The 20,303-nt window shown below is 46.9% G+C and overlaps 1 protein-coding gene across 2 annotated transcripts in view; it reads right to left on the bottom strand.

Moving 5' to 3' along the window:
• Nucleotides 1-20,303, bottom strand: part of NIPAL3 (NIPA like domain containing 3) — a 49,075-nt gene that overhangs the window by 7,696 nt on the left and 21,076 nt on the right. For both annotated transcript variants that reach the window (XM_066375452.1, XM_066375451.1), the window contains exons 5-11: nucleotides 18,884-18,943; nucleotides 15,296-15,441; nucleotides 11,596-11,692; nucleotides 8,412-8,547; nucleotides 5,708-5,796; nucleotides 3,233-3,296; nucleotides 651-745 (exon numbers count right to left, since the gene is read on the bottom strand). In XM_066375452.1, the coding sequence (XP_066231549.1) occupies nucleotides 651-745; nucleotides 3,233-3,296; nucleotides 5,708-5,796; nucleotides 8,412-8,547; nucleotides 11,596-11,692; nucleotides 15,296-15,441; nucleotides 18,884-18,943 (687 nt within the window). The remainder of the gene's footprint in view (nucleotides 1-650; nucleotides 746-3,232; nucleotides 3,297-5,707; nucleotides 5,797-8,411; nucleotides 8,548-11,595; nucleotides 11,693-15,295; nucleotides 15,442-18,883; nucleotides 18,944-20,303) is intronic.

Genomic DNA, 20,303 nt, shown 5'->3' with positions numbered 1-20,303 from the left:
AGCCAACTGGCCAGGGCCTTTCCTAACTTTTAAAATCTGCATCCCTTTGGTTTGGACAGATGCTCTCCAGTTCTTCACAGGCCCCACCACTCCTTTTTGCACAGTACTTTGCTGATTTACACATTCATGTGATTATTAGCCCTTCATTGCACTGGAGCTGTACTTCTCAGTGTGAATGAACCCTTAATTCCCTGGGAAATTAGACTTTCCAGAAGAGTCCACTCCTTCGTAGTCTAAGGAGTGAGGTTATAGTATTTGAATTTCATTCATCCCACTTTCCTTCCCTTCTCTGTTCACTCCATTCCAGCTATAGCTAAATGGATTTTTCCTTTTGCAGGCATGAAGCCTGCTGCTGCCGATCATAATTATATCCAGTGTGAATCAGGATTGTCTTTAAAAGATCCCAAAATAGACGTGGGAACTGGCAAGATGTGCTCAAAACCAGCTGAGGCTCCTCAGCCACTGCCTCTTCTTTTGCACAGAAATTAAAAAAAAAAAAAAAATGGGAGAGAGACAGTCACACCATAAACGGCACAGCACATCTTCCCTGTACCAAACCCAGCGGCTGGTTGTCTCTGTTTAAACAGGAAGCAGCAGTCATTCTAATATGGACAAGTTGGCCAGCTGGAGACAAGGGATGTGAACGTTACCTGGCATGGCATCCATGGAAATATAGGGCTCGAATGGAATGGCCTTCTTCCTGTTCCGTGTGATTAAGAAGACGCCCAAGAACGCGATGAGGCATCTGAGGGACAGAGAGATAAGGGAGGGAGAGAAATAAGGCCAGCGTGAGCTTGGGACGGATACTTTCAAACCCAGGTAATGGAAAAAAAGATAGAAAGAAGGCTGCAGGCTGCGGAGGGAGGTGTGTTCACCGTGGAGCAGCCCTGAGAGAGCAGGGCGCAGACATGAGACGAATAATAACAGCCCTGTACGCCCTACTATGCTCTGCGTGGGCCTTCAGCAGAATGAATTGGACTCTCCCAGGCATAACTCTCGCGGTTCCTCACTGCTACTTAGCCTGTATCTCAGAATCTTGCCTTTAAAAATGTTTGTTTTAATTTAAGAAGTTCTTTATAACCTAAATTTAATCAATGCAGGTGTAGAGATAAAGTAAAAATCAGCAAGTCCCTGTGCTTCCCAAGTCCCCCTACCCCAGGCAGGTGTATATTCTTCCAGTCTTTTTTTTTTCTTTTCCCTAGAGCTTAGATAAACAAGAACATTTTCTAAACACTGAGGTATAACTTTCATGCAGTAAAATACACAGACTGTAAGTATAGAGTTCCATGAGTTCTATCTGTGTATACACACTTGCCAACAGAGAAGACATTTCCATTCCCTCCACTCCAGAGGGTGTTCTCGGGCCTCCTCCCAGGTCATGTAACCCTTCTCCAGTGGAAAACACCATTTTGACTTCTCTCACCACAAAGTCAACTTGCCTGTTTCTGAATGTCTCCCAAGCTACATCATAGTGTGTATGACTCTCCCCCCCCCCCACTTCTTTTCCAAGTGAGAGGAAGGGGGATAGAGAGACAGACTCCTGTATGCGCCTGACTGGGATCGACCCTGCAAATTCCATCTGGGGCCATGCTTGCAACTGACCTATTTTTAGTGCCTGGGGCAGAGGCTCCACGGAGCCATCCTCAGTGCCCAGGGCCAACTCACTAGAACCAAGCCATGGCTGCTGGAGGAGAACAGGAGGAAAGAGAGAGAGAGGGAGAGAGAGAGACAGACAGACAGACAGACAAACAGACAGACAAGGGGAGGGGGAGGCCCTGACTGGGAATCAAAGCTGGGACATCCACATGTTGGGCCAACACTCTACCACTGAGCCAACTGGCCAGGCGATATGACACTTTTATGGCTAGTTGCTTTCACCCAATAAGTGTTTTTAAGATTCATCCACTTTATTTTAAATATTAGTTCATCATCTTTAATTGTTGTGTTGAATCCACTGTCTGAATATATTACAATTTGTTTTTTACTCTCTTATTGTAGACATTTGGGTTGTATCTAATTTGGACATATTATGAATTAAATTACTATAAGTATTCATATAGACATCATTTTATCAATATATGTACTTATTTCTTTCTTTTTTTTTTTTTTTTTTGTATTTTTCTGAAGCTGGAAACGGGGAGAGACAGACAGACTCCCGCATGCGCCCGACTGGGATCCACCTGGCACGCCCACCAGGGGCGACGCTCTGCCCACCAGGGGGCGATGCTCTGCCCCTCCGGGGCGTCACTCTGCCGCGACCAGAGCCACTTTAGCGCCTGGGGCAGAGGCCAAGGAGCCATCCCCAGTGCCCGGGCCATCTTTGCTCCAATGGAGCCTTGGCTGCGGGAGGGGAAGCGAGAGACAGAGAGGAAGGAGGGGGGGTGGAGAAGCAAATGGGCGCTTCTCCTATGTGCCCTGGCCGGGAATCGAACCCGGGTCCCCCGCATGCCAGGCTGACGCTCTACCGCTGAGCCAACCGGCCAGGGCCATATGTACTTATTTCTTTTGGGAATATATTTAGAAATGGAAATGTGGGATCTTAGAATAGGCCAGATCTTATATTTAAAAAGGGTAATGTTTTCTGTCTAATAGATCCTAGACATTGTTCTATGTCAGTACCTATAGACTGGCCTCCATTTTTAAAATGGCACCATGGTACTTTATTATATGGATATACTATAATTTAACCTGTTTCTACTGTTGGGCATTTAAGTTGCTTCCAGTTATTTGCTTGTACAATTAACTTTAAAATTAATAAGTAGCCTCATTCATGTGTTTTTATGTCCTATTTCAATTATTTTCCCAAGATAAATGATTAGAGATGAAAGGCTACATCAAAAATATGCCCACTTAAAATTTTTATTGATACGGCCAAATTGTCCTCTCGCACAGTCTCCTTGTCCTCCTGCCAACAGGAACATTACCGATCCTATCAGGTTTTGCAAAAGGGTGGCTTCTCCTGTAGCTTCAATATGCATTTCTTTGATCTGAGGCCGGGATGTGACTTTTAGAAATGGCAAGGAGATTACATTTTAGCCCAAAAGAGAGGAAAGGGGAAGGAAATGAAGCCCTGGGGGAAGTAAAGTGCTCACCTCTGGGGACAAAGCTCCAGTCCCACCTGCTCCACTGGCTCTCTGTTGAGGTAAGAACAACAGTGGGGAGAGAGGCACCCTGTCTGGAACCCTACAGGCAAGGCCGAGGCCCTGGGGCCAGAGGGGCAGAGGGAACTCACCCCAGTGCAAACATGCAGATATGCAGTGCGTCCTCCCCGATGAAGTCCAGGTAAAATACTGCACCTGCAGCAAATAAGGGAAAACATGGATGAGCTGTTTTCAAATCACCGACTCACAAGTCTGTCTGGGCTTTGGCCAAGCTCTCTTCCCTGCAGGAAACCAAAGCAATCGAAAAATATCATGTCTGCACCTAGTAAAATATTAGAAGAATGGAATAAAAGCCATGTAAAGGAACAGCTATCTTCCTTCTCCCCTCTCCCAGACCCCTCTTTTATTCTATTTATTTATTTATAGGGACAGAGAGAGAGAGTCAGAGAGGGATAGATAGGGACAGACAGACAGGAATGAAGAGAGATGAGAAGCATCAATTATCAGTTTTTTGTTGTAACACCTTAGTTGTTCATTGATTGCTTTCTCATATTTGCCTTGACTACGGGCCTTCAGCAGACTGAGTAACCCCTTGCTCAAGCCAGCAACCTTGGGTCCAAGCTGGTCAGCTTTTTGCTCAAGCCAGATGAGCCCGCACTCAAGCTGGTGACCTTGAGGTCTCGAACCTGGGTCCTCCGCATCCTAGTCCAATGCTCTATCCCAGGGGTCGGGAAACTTTTTGGCTGAAAGAGCCATAAATGCCACATATTTTAAAATGTAATTCCGTGAGAGCCATACAACGACCCGTGTACGTTACGCACTATCCAATAAAAATTTGGTGTTGTCCCGGAGGACAGCTGTGATTGCCTCCAGCTACCTACAACCATGAACATGAGCAGTGGGAAATGAATGGATTGTAATACATGAGAATGTTTTATATTTTTAATGTTATTATTATTTTTATTAAAGATTTGTCTGTGAGCCAGATGCAGCCATCAGAAGAGCCACATCTGGCTCGTGAGCCATAGTTTCCCGACCCCTGCTCTATCCACTGCACCACCGCCTGGTCAGGCCCAGACCCCTCTTATCTCCATCTTTTTTTTTTTTTTACAGAGGCAGAGATAGATAGGGACAGATAGACAGGAACGGAGAGAGATGAGAAGCATCAATCATTAGTTTCTTGTTGCGCGTTGCGACTTCTTAGTTGTTCATTGATTGCTTTCTCACATGTGCCTTGACTGTGGGCCTTCAGCAGACCGAGTAACCCCCTGCTGGAGCCAGTGACCTGGGGTCCAAGCTGATGAGCTCTTTGCTCAAGCCAGATGAGCCCGTGCTCAAGCTGGCGACCTCGGGGTCTCGAACTGGGTCCTTCCGCATCCCAGTCCGACGCTCTATCCACTGCGCCACCACCCGGTCAGGCTCCATCTTTTTTAAAAAAGCTTTTTATTTTGAGGTAACATGAGACTCACAAAAATAGTACAGGGTTACCATAGACCCTCCCCCCAGCTTCCTTCAATGAAACAATACACGAGGTAAACTACAGACTGTGTTTACCAGTTTTTATATACTCCTTTCCCCCATCTTTCTTCGGACAGATAAAGAAGGCTTCATACTTAAGCTGTCTGAGCTTTCAGATGGCAAGCCTAGGAGTGACACGGGCCTGCCACCCTCCCCCTGCAGCCGGCGTCTGTCTGGAATCATGCAGTATTCCTGAGCTCCTGACTCCCTGCCCAACTTCTGACTTTACCCTGGTGCTTGCTTTTCCTGTCAACCTTGGCTGGACCGAAGTTCTTGACCATGACTTCTCTTCGCACTAGGTTTGTTTCCAGGCTGTTCTGGGTCAATGCCCCACTTGGTCCCTGGTACTGCTTACAGCACAGGCCCCAGCGGGCATGCACGCTGCTCGTTCCAACCTCTGTAAGTAGGACTGGGGCACCACCTGTCTGACGTGCAGTGCAATGCACAGGGCATCATGGCCAGGCCTTCCTCAAAGGCAAGCACGTTGGTTCTTACTGGCCTTTTTCACTCTCAAGATTTTAGTCACCATTGCCACTTAAAAACAAACAAACTCTGAAATGTTTGCAGCCTCTAAAGCCACCTCAGAAAGAAAATGAAAAAAAATAATTATGGGTGGAGTAGAAGCAAAGGGGGATATAATAATAATAATCACTGAGTTCCTATTATGTTGTTGATGCTTCATATACTCACACCTCTAAAATTTATATAGAAGAAGAAATTGTGGTCCTTTGTCCAATGGAAGCTATGGAGCTAGCAGATGACAGCAAAAATTGTTAAAGAAACCTTGCATAGGTACTACAAAGTACATATTTCAATTTTAGGAGGTGAGAGTTATTCTATTTTATGAATTTAGAACTTTTTGCCACAGAGAGGTTAAGTGATTTTCCCAGAGCCACACAGTTCTGTGACTGTGCTGGGATGTAAACCCAGGTCTCTCGGACTCTAAATCCTACACTTTCTCCAGGGGCAGAACAAGTCAGCAGAATTGGCCTTCTGAGCAAGGCGGGGCCTCCTCCCTCCACGCTGGGGTACTGTGTCTGCTGCTGAGGTAGCAGAAAGAAATCTAGCAATCAGCCACCCTTACTTACCGGCTGTGATGGCGACGGTTGTAGACAGAATGTAGCCCACACTGGCAATCATAGAGGAGTCGTACATCTGCGAGGCCTGACTTAAAAACCTGCAGGACAAAAGCACTCCGGTCAATAGGCTGTGGGGATGTCGGAAAGGCTGAGGTGAAAGCTGAGGATAGTAGCCTTGGTTTGAAATACGAAGTTGACCCATCCTCGGGTTCCTAAAGGTGCCGTCCTTGAGTATCTCTAGGTCTGAGGTCCATGCTTTGCTCCTGTTCTTCCCCAGATTCATAGCCCGAGGCCCATCCCCATTCTCCAAGCAGGCCATGCGTCCTGGCTTCACACCTTTGACCACATGTTTCTTGTCACCCTCACTTCTGTGTCCCCCGAGCCCCCACCCCACTAAAAAGAGCCATTTCTGGTCATTAAAACACTCTAAGAAACTCTTATGTTACTTATCACATTCTGTCTTGTTAACAATTTTTTAAAATACATTTTCTTCTTAATTCAAAAATAATGTGATCACTGTAATATGCAGGGGTGGGCAAAAGTAGGTTTACAGTTATATGTGAAACAGAGTTTTTCTTTTTGTTGTTGTTGAATTTTTTTTCAAGAGAGAGAGAGAGAGAGAAAGTTTGTGGGGAGCAGTGGGAAGCATCAATTTGTAGTAGTTGCTTCTCTTGTGTATCTAGACCAGGCAAGCCCTGGGTTTCGAACTGGCAACCCCAGCATTCCAAGTCAATGGCTTTATCTACTGTGACACCACAGGTCAGGCTTGTTGTTAATTTTTAGAGAGAGGGAGGAAGGGAGGGAGAGACTAAGAGAAAGGAGGGAGAGAGAGAAACATTGATTTGCTGTTCCACTTATTGGTTGATTCTTATACGTGCCCTGACAAACCTGCAACCTTGGAATATTGGGACAACATTTTAAACAACTGAGCTATCTGGCCAGAGTCAACACAGTTTATTCTTGTACAGGGGGTCCTCAGGTTACGATAGCCTTGACATATGACGTTTCGAGTTTATGATGCTCACTCCCATAAAAACCAAAAATTGAGACATGAGTGTTTCGGTTTATGCCATTAGCATCGTACTTACGGACTACATGGGCGAACTAGTTTGGTTGTGTGCGGTGGAAGAATATGCAACAATTCGGAGTGTGAGGGAGGGAGTTGGCATCCCCCAGTATGCTTACCCATGCCATTTTGGACTGTTAGAGCGCAAGTGTTCCATCTGTGTTAGGCTAGGGTGTGTTTCGACTTATACCAGAACTCGGGTTATGTCACCGTTGTAGGAACAGAACCATGTCATAACCCAAGGACCCTCTGTATTATAATCGTAACCTGCATGCCTTTTCCCATACAAAAAACTGTGAACCTACTTTTTGCCTACCCCTGTAGAGAGGAAAAAGAGGTGGAAAATCGGAATTATTCCTAATCTATCTAGGATAAAAACTGCCATCATTTCAGAATATACTCTTTGTCCGTTCTCTGTGTAGTTATAGCTGCTTACACCATAGCATACTTGCCACTCAACTGTAATCGTGTTTACTGGGCTGCCCCCTGCAGGGCTATGAGCACCGTGAGGACAGTTGCTCCGTGTCTGGGTGTGGAAGGCCCAGGACAGGCCTTGCACACAGTAGGCCCTCAGTGAATGCGTGCTGACTGGATGAGTGAGAAGCTCCCAGGAGGTGGGCGGGGCATCTGATTCGTCCTGTAACCCTTGGAGTGCTCGGCACAGAGACTGGCACCTGGCAGGGGCTCAGTGGCGATGACTAGAACTGTTGCAGTAGGACTAACAACAGCAATAATTGACATGGTAACAGTAACAATGATCATAAAATAAGCTGATATTCATCGGACATTATCCTGGGGGCTGCAATGAGAGTTTTCTGTGATTCTCTCAGGTGGGGACTATTATTCTCAATTGTAGACACAGAATCTGCATCTCAGAGAAGCTGGGGGAGGGGCAGAGCAGAGGGGGAAGGGCCTGGGCTGGGAGCAGGATGCCTGGGTTCAAATTTTAGCTCCACCACTTCCTGGCCTTTTAACCTCACTTTGCATAGTTCCTCATATCCAAAATGAGAGAATTCTACCATCTGCCTGAATGGGGCGTTGTGGCAATGAAATGAATCCGTTCATGTGGAATCAGTGAGAGTAGAGGCTGCTTACCCTGGACGTCAGTCACTTCCATGATCCCTCCAGATCACGCTGGTGGACAGTGAGCTCAGGTCCAGACCTACTGCTGGGCACCAGGTCTCAGATGTGAACAAGGCCCAGCCCTGCCCTTAGTATGGCTGCTTCTGACTTAATTCTTGTGCTTAGAGAGAGAAGTGATCACCTTGCTCTTCCACTTGGGGTATCTTGAGGACTAGAAATGACAACCTCCTGTTTTTCACTTAGCTGAAAAACAGACACCTCGTGGGGATGGCATAGCCTCGGGGCAGATGAGAAGCGAGGCTGCCCCACTGGGCGTTTCTGATGTTTTGAAGTGGAAGGTCAAACACATCCACTCCAGGCTTCATCTTTCAAGCAACAGAGCCCCCACACGTGACAGCTCAGCCCATTAGCGGCCCTGCGCTCTACAGCAGGTGCAAAACCCTGGTGATACCCTGCATCTGAATGTTTTGCCTTCCCTCTCGCTTCGAAAACAATGTAACGAGGCCCAGAAAATGGAAGGGCCCGGCATGTCAAGACCCAGCAGGAAAAGAACTTGCAACTCACGCAGCTTGATAGACGGCAGTTGCCACCATGCACACGAACATCACGTAGAAGATGGGGTAGTCGAGCTGCAGGTGCCCCTGGATGGACAGGACGAGCATCCCAGCCACGGCCTTCACCGTCACCACTGTCATCGAGCCTGCAGGGGGGTGAACAGGTATGTGGGGACCTCGGGGACGTGGAGGGAGTCAGACCCTGGAAGTCAGTTTACCATCCCAAAGGCCTTGGTGAAAGGATGGAGGGAACCCCGGCACAGTCAGTCCAGTGATTCACATGGTGAGGAGATGAGTTTGTCCAGATCTCTGGGCCTTCTGCCATGGGCTGCCCGCTATTTGTGCTGCTATGTCAAAGAAGCAAGGAAAGGAAAGTCCTGACAGGTATCTATTTCCAAACTCTACTGAGAAAAAGCAATGAGATCAAGTCTCTGAACCCCAAGTGGCAGCGCCGTGCCTGGAACACAGTGGGAGGTCCAAACAATCTTTGATAGATAAATGAACCTTTTTTGATTATCATTCTCATGGCAATCACAGGAAGAACATGTAATGTGTCAAGAGCTCTTTCTTTTACCATATTGTATTCAATTGTCTATTTATTTATTTATTTATTTTTGTTTATAGTTTTAAGGGAGAGAGACAGACAGAAACAGTGACTTGCTGTCCCACTCATTTATATAGTCATTGGTTGTTTTTTGTATGTGCTCTGACCAGCGGTTGAACCTACAACCTTGGCACATCCGGGTGACACTCCAAGCAACTGAGCAACCTGACCAGGGCACTCAGTTGCATTTTCAAAAACACTTCTTTGGACAGAGGTCCCCAGATGTTTTGGAACCTTACCTCTAATGTATATGCACATGCTTTTCCAATATATATATGTGTTTATATATTCTAAAATTATAGTCATGCAATGCTGCTTATATGTAAGTTATTAAACATGTAGGAAATACCATTAAAAGATGGAGATAAAAATAAATTATAATATGTTCTTCTCACACACCTGGTGGACCATCTTGCTCACCTCACCATGGGGACAACTAAATGACTCCTAACTCTACACTGTCAGACCCCCCCGCTAAAGCAAGAGTTAAAAGAAATGACCCCCAACTCTGGTACAAATGGAACCTCTTATTCTGGCTGAATGCCCTGCTTTCCTATTTCTCTCAGCTTCTGCTCATTTTGCTTTCTCCTGCCAACAGCTTGTTACCCATGGGGGCATCTGGGCCTCTCGGCTCCACAGACTGGTGTTCAAACACCCACAGTCAGTTAAGACAAGCACCCACTGGTCTTGAGGCTGTCCTTGTCAGTGAGAAGGAGACAGGAGGAGAGCGGCCAACGTGCCTCAGAACCTCTGCCTTGCTACTCAGCAAGAGAAGTTATTTTGGGACTGTTCTCTTCCAACCCACTTTTAAAACAAAATCACCGCCTGACCAGGCGGTGGCGCAGTGGATAGAGCATCAAACTGGGATGCGGAGGATCCAGGTTTGAGACCCTGAGGTCGCCAGCTTGAGCATGGGCTCATCTGGTTTGAGCAAAGCTCACCAGCTTGGACCCAAGGTCGCTGGCTCAAGCAAGGGGTTACTCAGTCTGCTGAAGGCCCACGGTCAAGGCACATATGAGAAAGCAATCCATGAACAACTAAGGTGTTGAAACGAAAAGCTGATGATTGATGCTTCTCATCTTTCTCCATTCCTGCCTGTCTGTCCCTATCTATCCCTCTCTCTGACTCACTCTCTGTCTCTGTAAAAACAAACAAACAACAAAACAAAATCACCAAGGGATAAACCACTGACATGTTAAACCACGGATGAATCTCTAACATTACGCTCAGTTGAAGGAGCAGGTCACAAAAAGCCACACATAAATGGAACGGTATGATTCCATTTCTATGATACATCCAGAAAGGCAAATCCGTAGGGATAGAAGGTAGATCAGTGGTTAGCCAGGTGCTGGGAGGATGGGGAAATGGGGAGTGACTACTAATGGGCACAGGGTTTCTTTCTGGGTGACAAAAATGTTCTGAAATTTTTTTTTTTTTTTTTTTTTAAATTATTTTTATTTATTTATTCATTTTAAAGGAGACAGAGAGAGAGAGAGAGAGAGAAGGGGGGAGGAGCAGGAAGCATCAACTCTCATATGTGCCTTGACTGGGCAAGCTCAGGGTTCCGAACCGGCGACCTCAGTGTTCCAGGTCAAAGGTTGATCCACTGCGCCACCATAGGTCAGGCTGTTCTGAAATTTGATCATGACATTCGCATAACTCTGAATACACTAAAACCCACTAAATTGCATACTTTAAATAGGTGAACTTTTTATGGTATGTGAATTATATCTCAAAACAGCTGTTTTTAGAAAAATCAAAATAACCCTATCTTACAGTGACACTTCTCTGTGTGGCTGACAGGCTGCCGCTGGAGTTTGGGCTTGCTCTGGGAAGGACAGGAGAGGAACACATATCAGGCACCCGTGCTCATCTCATTGAATTCCCCCATAACCCAAGACCCGGGGGTTCTCTCATGCCCATAGCTCGAGGACAGTGTCGCTTAAACAGGGAGAGTAACTGGGAGGCAGCGGCAGGGTTTCATCCACTCCCTTCTCCTCCTCCAGGAAGAACAGGTATTTACCAAAGCTCGAATAATCACACACTATGCGGGGTTAGAGCCTCGCCCCAATCTGATTTAGGAACCATCTGCCCCATTACACTGGTCCCTCTAAAGAGAAAGGGGGAAAAAAAAGAGAGAGCAAAACCAATTCTTTGCAAAATGCCTTTGAATCCAGAATACCTCCTAAGCTCTGATTGGTTTTACATGGACCTTTATGGACTCAGTTATTGAAACTTGCCCTACCTCTGACTTCTCTAGAATAACCTCTTAACCCTCCTCACTCTTACTCTACCTTTTTCTTCATTGCAGTCGCCCCCACCCAAATGTGTATTATTATGTCTTTGTCCCCTTGTTCATTGCTGTGTCCTCCCTTTAGAATGGGGGCACTCCCAGGTTTGTTTGTCCTGTGCATCGCTGTAGCCAGTTCAGCACCATTCCTGGCACTTAGGAGACTCAGTATTTGAACAAGAACACTGCACGCAGCCAGCAATGTGATGGAGCTCACGGGAACTGCCTCCGGCCAGCAGGGACCTTCTGGTGCTACTCACTCAGCGATGGCCAAATGCAACCACCCAGAGCCCCGCTTACCGAGTAATGCCACCAGCAGAAGAATCACGATGATGTTGTTGGCATTCTTCTCCTTGTAGAAGTACAGCAGCAGGCAGAACAGAATGATCTCCACAAGCTACGGAAGGCAGCGAGAGGGGGTCAGCGGGGGCCACAGAGACAGGCAAGACCAGGAGACCCTGGTGGGCTGGAGCTTATGCTGATAAGTCCATTAGTCACAGACCCCCAGAGTCGAGAGGGCATTGAAACACCCAGCATTCCTCAAACTATGGAGGGAAATCCTCCATAGTCGCCTTCATAGTGGAAAAGGAGGGAATGCCGAGTGGACCTCCTGAATCCCTGGACAACACTGAGAAAAGGTTTGCTTCCTGGGCGAGCTCTGAGGGTGGGGGGCGGCCTCACATCCACTCTGTCTTGGATGGACAGGATTCATCAGGCTGAGACGGTCTCTTCCCACTTCATCGCTCCGTCAGCAACCCCACGACAACTGGGGTCAGTCACAGAGGGAGACGCTTGTTCACTGGGAAGAGCTCTTTGGTGGAGTATACAAGTATACACACTCCCTGCCCCCTAAACAAGCCTCCAATGTGTGTAGCTTAGTAGACAGAAGAGGATACTAGAGTCAGGGAGGCCCAGGTTTGAACTTGGATCTGCTTCTAAACTAGTTGTGTGACCTTGGGCAAGTCACTTAACTTTTTTAAACCTGTTACCTCCTTTGTGAAATAGGGATAGTAATTCTTACCTTGTAGGGCCATAAGCACAGCCTACACATAATGACACCTTAATAAGCCAGGTCTATTCTAAGCATTTTAGCTATACTCAGATAATTAAATCAGCACAATAACTCTGTGAAGTAGGTACTATTACAATCTCAAGCTAGTACATGGCAGAGCTAGGATTTGAACCTGGACAGTCTGGTTCCAGTGCCCATGTGCTTGACCACTAGACTACACTGCCTGAGGACAGGAGACCATGTGCCTAGCATTTAGAAGGCTCTCAATCAGTAGACTCTTACTATTAGACGATGGCAAATCTAAAGTTTGAGAAGTTATGCTCCCTCTCCTTCTTAGATCAACAACTTGTTCTTTCTACTCTGTAAAGGCTCAGACACTGGGCAATACTTTCCTAAGAAGTGAAGCCAGCCCCAGCACCCAGCAAAACTAAAGCAGAAAAAAAATTGACAATGGTTCAGCTCCATGTGCCTACCCCAACCTCCTACCAAAGTTTATTTATTATAAAACCGATGCAGAAACATCAAAGGGCATTTTGGAAGGAGAATTTTAGAAAATTCCTCATAACGAGAGGCCACCAAACACAGCTGTTTTCATTTTCCGGTTTCCTCCCGTCTTTGTCACAGTGAATGCGTATTTTGCTCACTTGTCATCATAGTCAATGCACAATTCTGTACCGGGCCGCTTTTAGTTATCCTAAACAATTTTCATGTTTTATGAAGTTGTCATAATTATCTCTAATGGCTGCAGAATGGGCCATCAAGCAGATGGAGAGTAATTTAACATTCCCAACCATCGTCCGTGCATCCAGGGGGGCTCCATTTCTTGGCTGTTCTTCACGATGCCTAATGCCAAGCTGGAACAGCACCTGCCATTCTCTCGCAAGACAGCTGTGTATAAACTGGTGCCTCCTGATAGACTGTAAGTTCTGTGAGCATGTGACATTTATTTTTTTTAAATCCACAGTGTCTAGAACATAATAGACACCTAAAAATATTTATTGACTTTGATTTGGCCAAATCTCTCTAGCTGGCAGCACTAATTCATAATGAAAGAAGAATTGGTCACCGAGCAGCTGCCAAGCGCTGCGTGGTTTCCATGTCACCTCGCGTCTCTCTCTCAAAAACCAGCCCAGGTCCAGTGACACCCGCCAGTTTAGAGAAGGAGGCAGAGCTCCCAGTTAAGTGAATAAGGCTCAGAGCAGCACACAGCATATAATAGATTTGAGCCTCTGTTGAGGGTATAAACCTTTTCCTAAAGAGGTGGGTCTTTGGCTATGCCCTGCCGACGTTCGTCCACACCCACCAGGTAAATGCTGGGGCTGGCTGGTGGGTGAGACGTGACACAGCGCCATCTTGGGGAAATCATCTTCTGCCTTGTGGGCAATCTGAGGAAAAGGGATGTCTGGAGGCCTCTAGAGCAGTCCCAGGCTGCTCAGTCAGAAGGGGCAGCGTGGACACCTTCTTCAGCAGGACATGGTGAAGGACGGTGGCACGTGAGGCCAGGCAGGCCCGGCTTCAAGTCCAGTGTCTGCTGTCATGGGACTCAGAACAAGTTAGCTAACTTCCCTGAGCTCTGGTCTTCTCATGCAGAAAATTGGGAGAAAAACACTTCCTTGTTGAAAGAATCTGAGATGATCCATAAAAAGAGTTTAGCACATTGCCAAGCACAGAACAGGAACATACCAGCAGCTTTAGCTAACACCTTAGATCAGTGGTCCCCAACCCCCCGGGGTCACGGACTGGTACCAGTCCGTGGGCCATTTGGTACTGGTCCGCAAAGAAAGAATAAATAACTTACATTATTTCCATTTTATTTATATTTAAGTCTGAACGATGTTTTATTTTTAAAAAATGACCAGATTCCCTCTGTTTCATCTGTCTAAGACTCACTCTTTTTTTTTTTTTTTTTTTTTTTTTGTATTTTTTTGAAGCTGGAAACAGGGAGGCAGTCAGACTCCTGCATGCACCCGACCGGGATCCACCCAGCACGCCCACCAGGGGGCGATGCTCTGCCCATCTGGGGCATTGCTCTGTTGCAACCAGAGCCATTCTAGTGCCTGAGGCAGAGGCCACAGAGCCATCCTCAGCGCCCGGGCCAACTTTGCTCCAATGGAGCCTTGGCTGCGGGAGGGGAAGAGAGAGACAGAGAGAAAGGAGAGGGGGAGGGGTGGAGAAGCAGATGGTTTCTCCTGTGTGCCCTGGCCGGGAATCGAACCCGGAACTCCTGCACGCCAGGCCGACACTCTACCACTGAGCCAACTGGCCAGGGCCCTAAGACTCACTCTTGATGCTTGTCCTGGTCACGTGATACATTTATCTGTCCCACCCTAAAGGCCGGTCCTTGAAAATATTTTCTGACATTAAACTGGTCCCTGGCCCAAAAGAGGTTGGAGACCACTGCCTTAGATGTTTTTTCCTCGATTAGTTTACTTTCAGACCTAACACGGGATGTAACCAGGGCAGAGGCGGGACTGAGCTCTGGCTGGGGGTTCAGGAGACAGAGTTTCCAGTGTCCCCGTGTTTCTATCAGCTGTGTGATACTGGGCAAAAACAAATACCACTTTAAAACTGCTTTAAAAATTTGCTTTCCTTTTTACCATAAAAGTTTTAAATGCTTCCTGAAGAAAGTCTGGATGATATGTAAAGATGAAGACAAAATAAACAGTCATAATTCTGTCTCCTAGAGAGAACTACCGACAGAATTTGTCTTCTTGTTTAGTCTTTTAGAGATACGTTATAGGTGCATACCTAGAGAAATACCTCGAAAAAAATAAAGTTATCACACTATCCATGCAGTCGTAGACATTACTCAAGACCTAAGTGAAAAAGGCACTTTCTTGTGAACACTGGACTCTCCCCAAGCATGGCCTTCAGCACCATGATACCCGTCAGAATACGCGGCCTCCCCCACTGCTGGGCACTCAGGTTTCTGGGACTCAACCCTCCCCCCCCAACATTGGAGGCGGAAGGACCAGAGGTTTCCCTTACCATGTACAAGAGAAAAGGCCAGCTCACGAGGTGCCTGGTGATGTTCTCGCCGGTCATCTTCTCGTGACTGTTGGGTGCGAATGTCACTAGCAAGTAGGTACCCACAATGGCCAAACCACAGCCGACAAAGGACAAGACGTACCGCCCTGCAAGGAAGGGGAGGCTGTCACAGGGCTCAGTGCAGGTCCAGGCTCCAGGCCAGTGCGGGCTCTGGAACAACACAGCTGACCTGCTATTGTTTGGATATTTGGGTTTTCTTTATTAAAAAAAAAAAACTTCCCTGAATGTTATTAATTAATGAGGGGTAGCATGCATACAAAGAAGTGCCCGATGAATTCTCACAACGTGAGCACACCCATGTAACCAGCACCAGATCAAGAAAGGGAACATTAGCATGACCCCCAAATACCCACTTGGATCCCCTCCCAATCACCACACTCCACCCCCAGGGTAACACTCTGACTTCTACCAGTGCTGAGAATTGCCTGGTTTATATTTTTATTTATTTATTTATTTATTTGTATTTTTCTGAAGTTGGAAACAGGGAGGCAGTCAGACAAGACTCCTGCATGTGCCCAACCGGGATCCACCCGGCATGCCCACCAGGGGGCGATGCTCTGCCCATCTGGGGCGTTGTTCTGTTGCAACCAGAGCCACTCTAGCACCTGAGGCAGAAGCCACAGAGCCATCCTCAGCGCTCCGGCCAACTTTGCTCCAATGGAGCCCTGGCTGCAGGAGGGGAAGAGAGAGACAGAGAGGAAGGAGAGGGGGAGGGGTAGAGAAGCAGATGGGTGCTTCTCCTGTGTGCCCTGGTCGGGAATTGAACCCGGGACTCCTGCACACCAGGCCAACGTTCTACCACTGAGCCAACCAGCCAGGGCCATGGTTTGTATTTTACGTAAGTGGTTCCACACAGTATGTTCTCTTGTGTCTGCGCTCACACAAGATGATGTCTGTGAGATTGACCTGTATTGTATGTATAGTGCTACCTCCTTCGTTCTCCCGGCTGTGCAGCGGTCCACTGTGTGACTGTGACACAATTTATCCATTCGACTGCTGATGGGCATTTAAGTAGTCTCTGGTCTTGGGTTATCACAAGTTATGTTGCTATGAACACTCTTGTACATGTCATTTGAAAACCATACCTGTGTATTTCTGCCGGGTATAAAACTAGGAGTGGGATTCCTGGATGTGCGGACGGTCAGTTCAGCAGTTACTGTCAAATGGTTCTCAGAAGTGGTTAAACTAACTTACACTCCCACTGGTGGGGTATGAGAATAAAACTACATATCTTTTTCTTCTTCATGTTAGCCACTCTGGCATTGCACTGTGGTTTTAACGTGTATTTTACAGAGAATATTTTAAAGCTAGAATCATTTTATGGGCAAGATAAAAAGAAAAAACACACAAATAAAACAAAACCTGAAGACCAAACCTTCAGAGCCTATCATGTACCTTTAAAAACTACCACATCCTTTCCCAACTAGCTTTTTAACTTAACTCCCCAGGGAGCTGTTTAAATACTGTCAATATTCTATTCCACAGACCTGCCAGAGACTACAAGTGGCCTAGAAGCATGCTCCTGGCTAAAGGACTAGAGTCCCTTGACTCCTCCCCAGAGCCCTGCACTATCCAGTGAACAAGTTGGTGAAAAGCCCAGGCAAGCGCAACAGGGCCGAGTTCTGAGCTGCATACACTGTGACCACAGGCTGCTGGGTTCTCCTGGCACAGAACTAACCAACCGATTAGTTGGTCACATTCCACCGTCTCCAGAAAATGTGATACCACATTGACTGTCCTTTATTTTCATTCCAGGCCTCACAAGGTGCTCAAAAATCGAGTTGTTCAATTGCTCAGCGAACAAATGACCCACGGTTCAACTCTACAGAGTGAGTGCTGTGCTAAGATACACAAGCCCGTTGTCCTAAGTTTCCTTCAGGCAGGGACAGGTCTGATTCGTTTCCATCCTGTGGGGTCCAGCACAGGCTGGCCCTGGGGAAACGCCTGCTGACTGTAATGGCACTTTAGGCAGGGCAGCCATGTGCAGCTAGCCGTGCGGGGTGCTCGCCTCACAGGGACACCTAGCTGGAGGAGTGAGGAGGACTGAGACCCAGCCCAGGCTCTGCTCACTAAGGCACGTGCCCCAGGACCACGGAGGCCCAGAGGAGCATCTTATTCCGATTCCCATAGGGCACGGCCTGGACTGGTATGCCTCTCATTCCGGGACTACTCGCATGACCCTGGAAACCCGAGCCCAGCCCCTGCATTTCTCCCACCCCCAAATCAGGACTACTGCAAATCACTCTAAGTCTTTTGGTCTTCCTAGTGTGATTTGTTTGCTAAGTAGTAGTTCTGCTTTTTTTTTTTTTCCAGTGTAAGATTCTCTCCTTTTCCAGCCTCCTGGCCCCATCTTGCTCTTATTCTATCTACACCAAAGACTCAGAACAGTGGTTCCCAAACCTCTCTAGGTTTCCATAGCATCTTAGGAGCTTCCTCTCCCTGACATCTTAATTAAAAAGATGTTCAGACACACAAGAAAAGTTGAAAGAGTTGTATAGGAAGTATCCACAGTCTTACCACCTAAATTCTAAATTGACGTGTTATTATACTTGTATTATCACACATCTATCTGATCTTCCTGATATTGACACACCAAACTTATTCCCGCCTCAGGGCCTTTGTACCTGCTGTTCCCTCTACATGGAACACTGCTCATAGACCTTGGCCCAGTAATCTCCTTAGTATTATTTAGGTTTGGGTTCAAAAATCATCTGTTCAGAGAATCTAACCCTGACCAGTCTAAGTAATGTATCCCTACGTCCCCTGTGCCCCACCAAGAAGCTTTTTGTTTTCTTTGAAGCACTCACTAAGATTTAGAATTACTTTGTTTATTTAGCTGTTCACATGTTTATTGTATGCCTCCCCCAACACACAGAGTGTGGCCCTTAGTAAGTGCCTGGGGGAACATATCTTCCCCACTCCTCAGGTTTCCATGTGGAGGGCCCTCCAATGGACCAACACTTCTGCCTCTTGCTCCATTGTCTGCATTCCTCAGCTGACTGGAGCTAATCTATCGAAAGAATTTACACACTGAGGCTTTGTTCTTTTTCCTTCCTTTTCTGCCCCAGACTATGTGAGGCGGTAATTCTGGGTAAGAGTTCCATTCTGCAAACCCAAATGTTTTCTTGGGAGACTGGCCCAAGGTCTAATTGGGAAGAGGGGCACACGGGGGGGGGGGGGGGGAGTTCATTTGGCTGCACACCTAAGCTGCATGCTCTAATTTAGCCTTTGTCAGTAATAAAGCATAACCTCTGATATCCTGTGCTTGACTTCTGTGTTTATTTCCCATTGTTTTAGGGAACGTAGTTAGGGAACGAGAGTGCCTTTTATTCCGCTTTCTAAAATCCCACAGTAGGTGGTTTGGGAACCACTAATTAAAAAAACCCAACTCTCCCGATGAGAGTGGAATACAGGACCACTCTGCGGAGCAGGACACAGATGACCTCTAAATTGGGGCGAGCTGGTTTTATAATGAGAAAAAGCACAAGCACAAAAATGAAGCACCGGGGCTCAAATCAGCGAACTTACTCAGAAAGTCTTTAGGTTTCCATTTTTCTTTGATGAATATGATTCCAATGATGGCGCTAGCTATAAAAAAAAAAGGCACAGGGAAAAGAGAATTGAGGTTGCCATCAGTCAAAGGAGTCCCTTCGCCCAGGCCCTTTGGGTTGGCTCATCTGCTTGGAGCGTGATATTCCCATCTGGGAAAGGGAGGTTCCTCCCAGAGACTTCCTGAGGATTTCCTACAAGACCAGGAGCACTGTGTGTTGAGTACTTGCTGGGCGATAGGCAATTCACTAAAGTTATTTCTGGTATACTCACACTTTGAGGTGGGTGCTATTGTTACTCTCATTGGAAAAATGGGGACACCGAGGCTAAGAGAGGTGAAGATCCCACTCAAGATCATGCAGCTGGTGGGCGAAGGCTAGAAAAGGTGAACTCAGGACTGCGGGACGGCAGGGCTCCGGCTCCTTCACCTGCAATGTCTGCTTCTGACATCCTCACCCTGGACCGTGTTTCTCCCTGACTGTCCACATGTGCGGATGGACTCAAACTTCCTGTGACCGCCCTGATGGGTGGGGCTGGCACTCCCTGTGAGCAGGCCTGGACTACTGTCTCACTTTGCCTCTCCTGGGTGTGTGTCCTGAGCAAAGTCAGTCAGTTCTCCCGGGTCTCAGTCTCCTAGTCTACAAATTAGTGTGCTGGGTCCAGCTTGCACCAGCTGCGAATTATTAAATATTCAGGAAACGGCCACAGTGGGGGGTGTTTACACTGTACAAATCAGAAACACTACACTCAGGTCTTCCTTTTCTCCCTCTCATTTTCCCCTCCCTCCCTCCCTCTCTCCTTCTCTCCCTCCCTCCCTTCCTCCCTCCCTCCCTCCCTCCCTCCCTCCCTCCTTCCATCTCTTTCTCTTCTCTCACTCTCTCTCCAAGTTGGTTTATCCACACACCACGAAAATATCTACTTCTCTGAGTAACAGGGGCAACCCAACCAATGAGATGATACATGTATATCATTTGTCACACAGTAAATGCTCAATAACTGGGCTACTATCATCATTAAAGTGGTTGGAATAGTGACAGATAAGTAATAAGCACCAGTCAATGGTGGTCATTATTTTTAATATTATTTCTCAGTGGGTGACTTGAGAAGCTGTTAATGTCCAGTGGCTGATATCTGAAGTCCCATTATTATAATTCAGCCTCTTGTTTTGAAGAATTTGACTGATTATTTGATTTTTCTTAAAATTCAAAGACTAATGTTTACTGCATTTGGTCAGTCTGAGAGCCCTTTGGTGAGCTGAGCAATGGCAGAGGATAAATCTACATGGCGAAAAGGTCTGGGCAGAATCACAAATGTAGGAAGTGGGCCAGGCAGAAGACAATGGGGAAAGGTTGGGATTATCGCCAATTACTTATCTCAACTAAAGGCAAACTATATTAAA

This window comes from Saccopteryx leptura, chromosome 3, assembly GCF_036850995.1.
Source record: "Saccopteryx leptura isolate mSacLep1 chromosome 3, mSacLep1_pri_phased_curated, whole genome shotgun sequence".
NCBI classification, from domain to species: Eukaryota; Metazoa; Chordata; class Mammalia; order Chiroptera; family Emballonuridae; genus Saccopteryx; species Saccopteryx leptura.
This window is presented reverse-complemented; position numbering and strand designations above follow the sequence as displayed.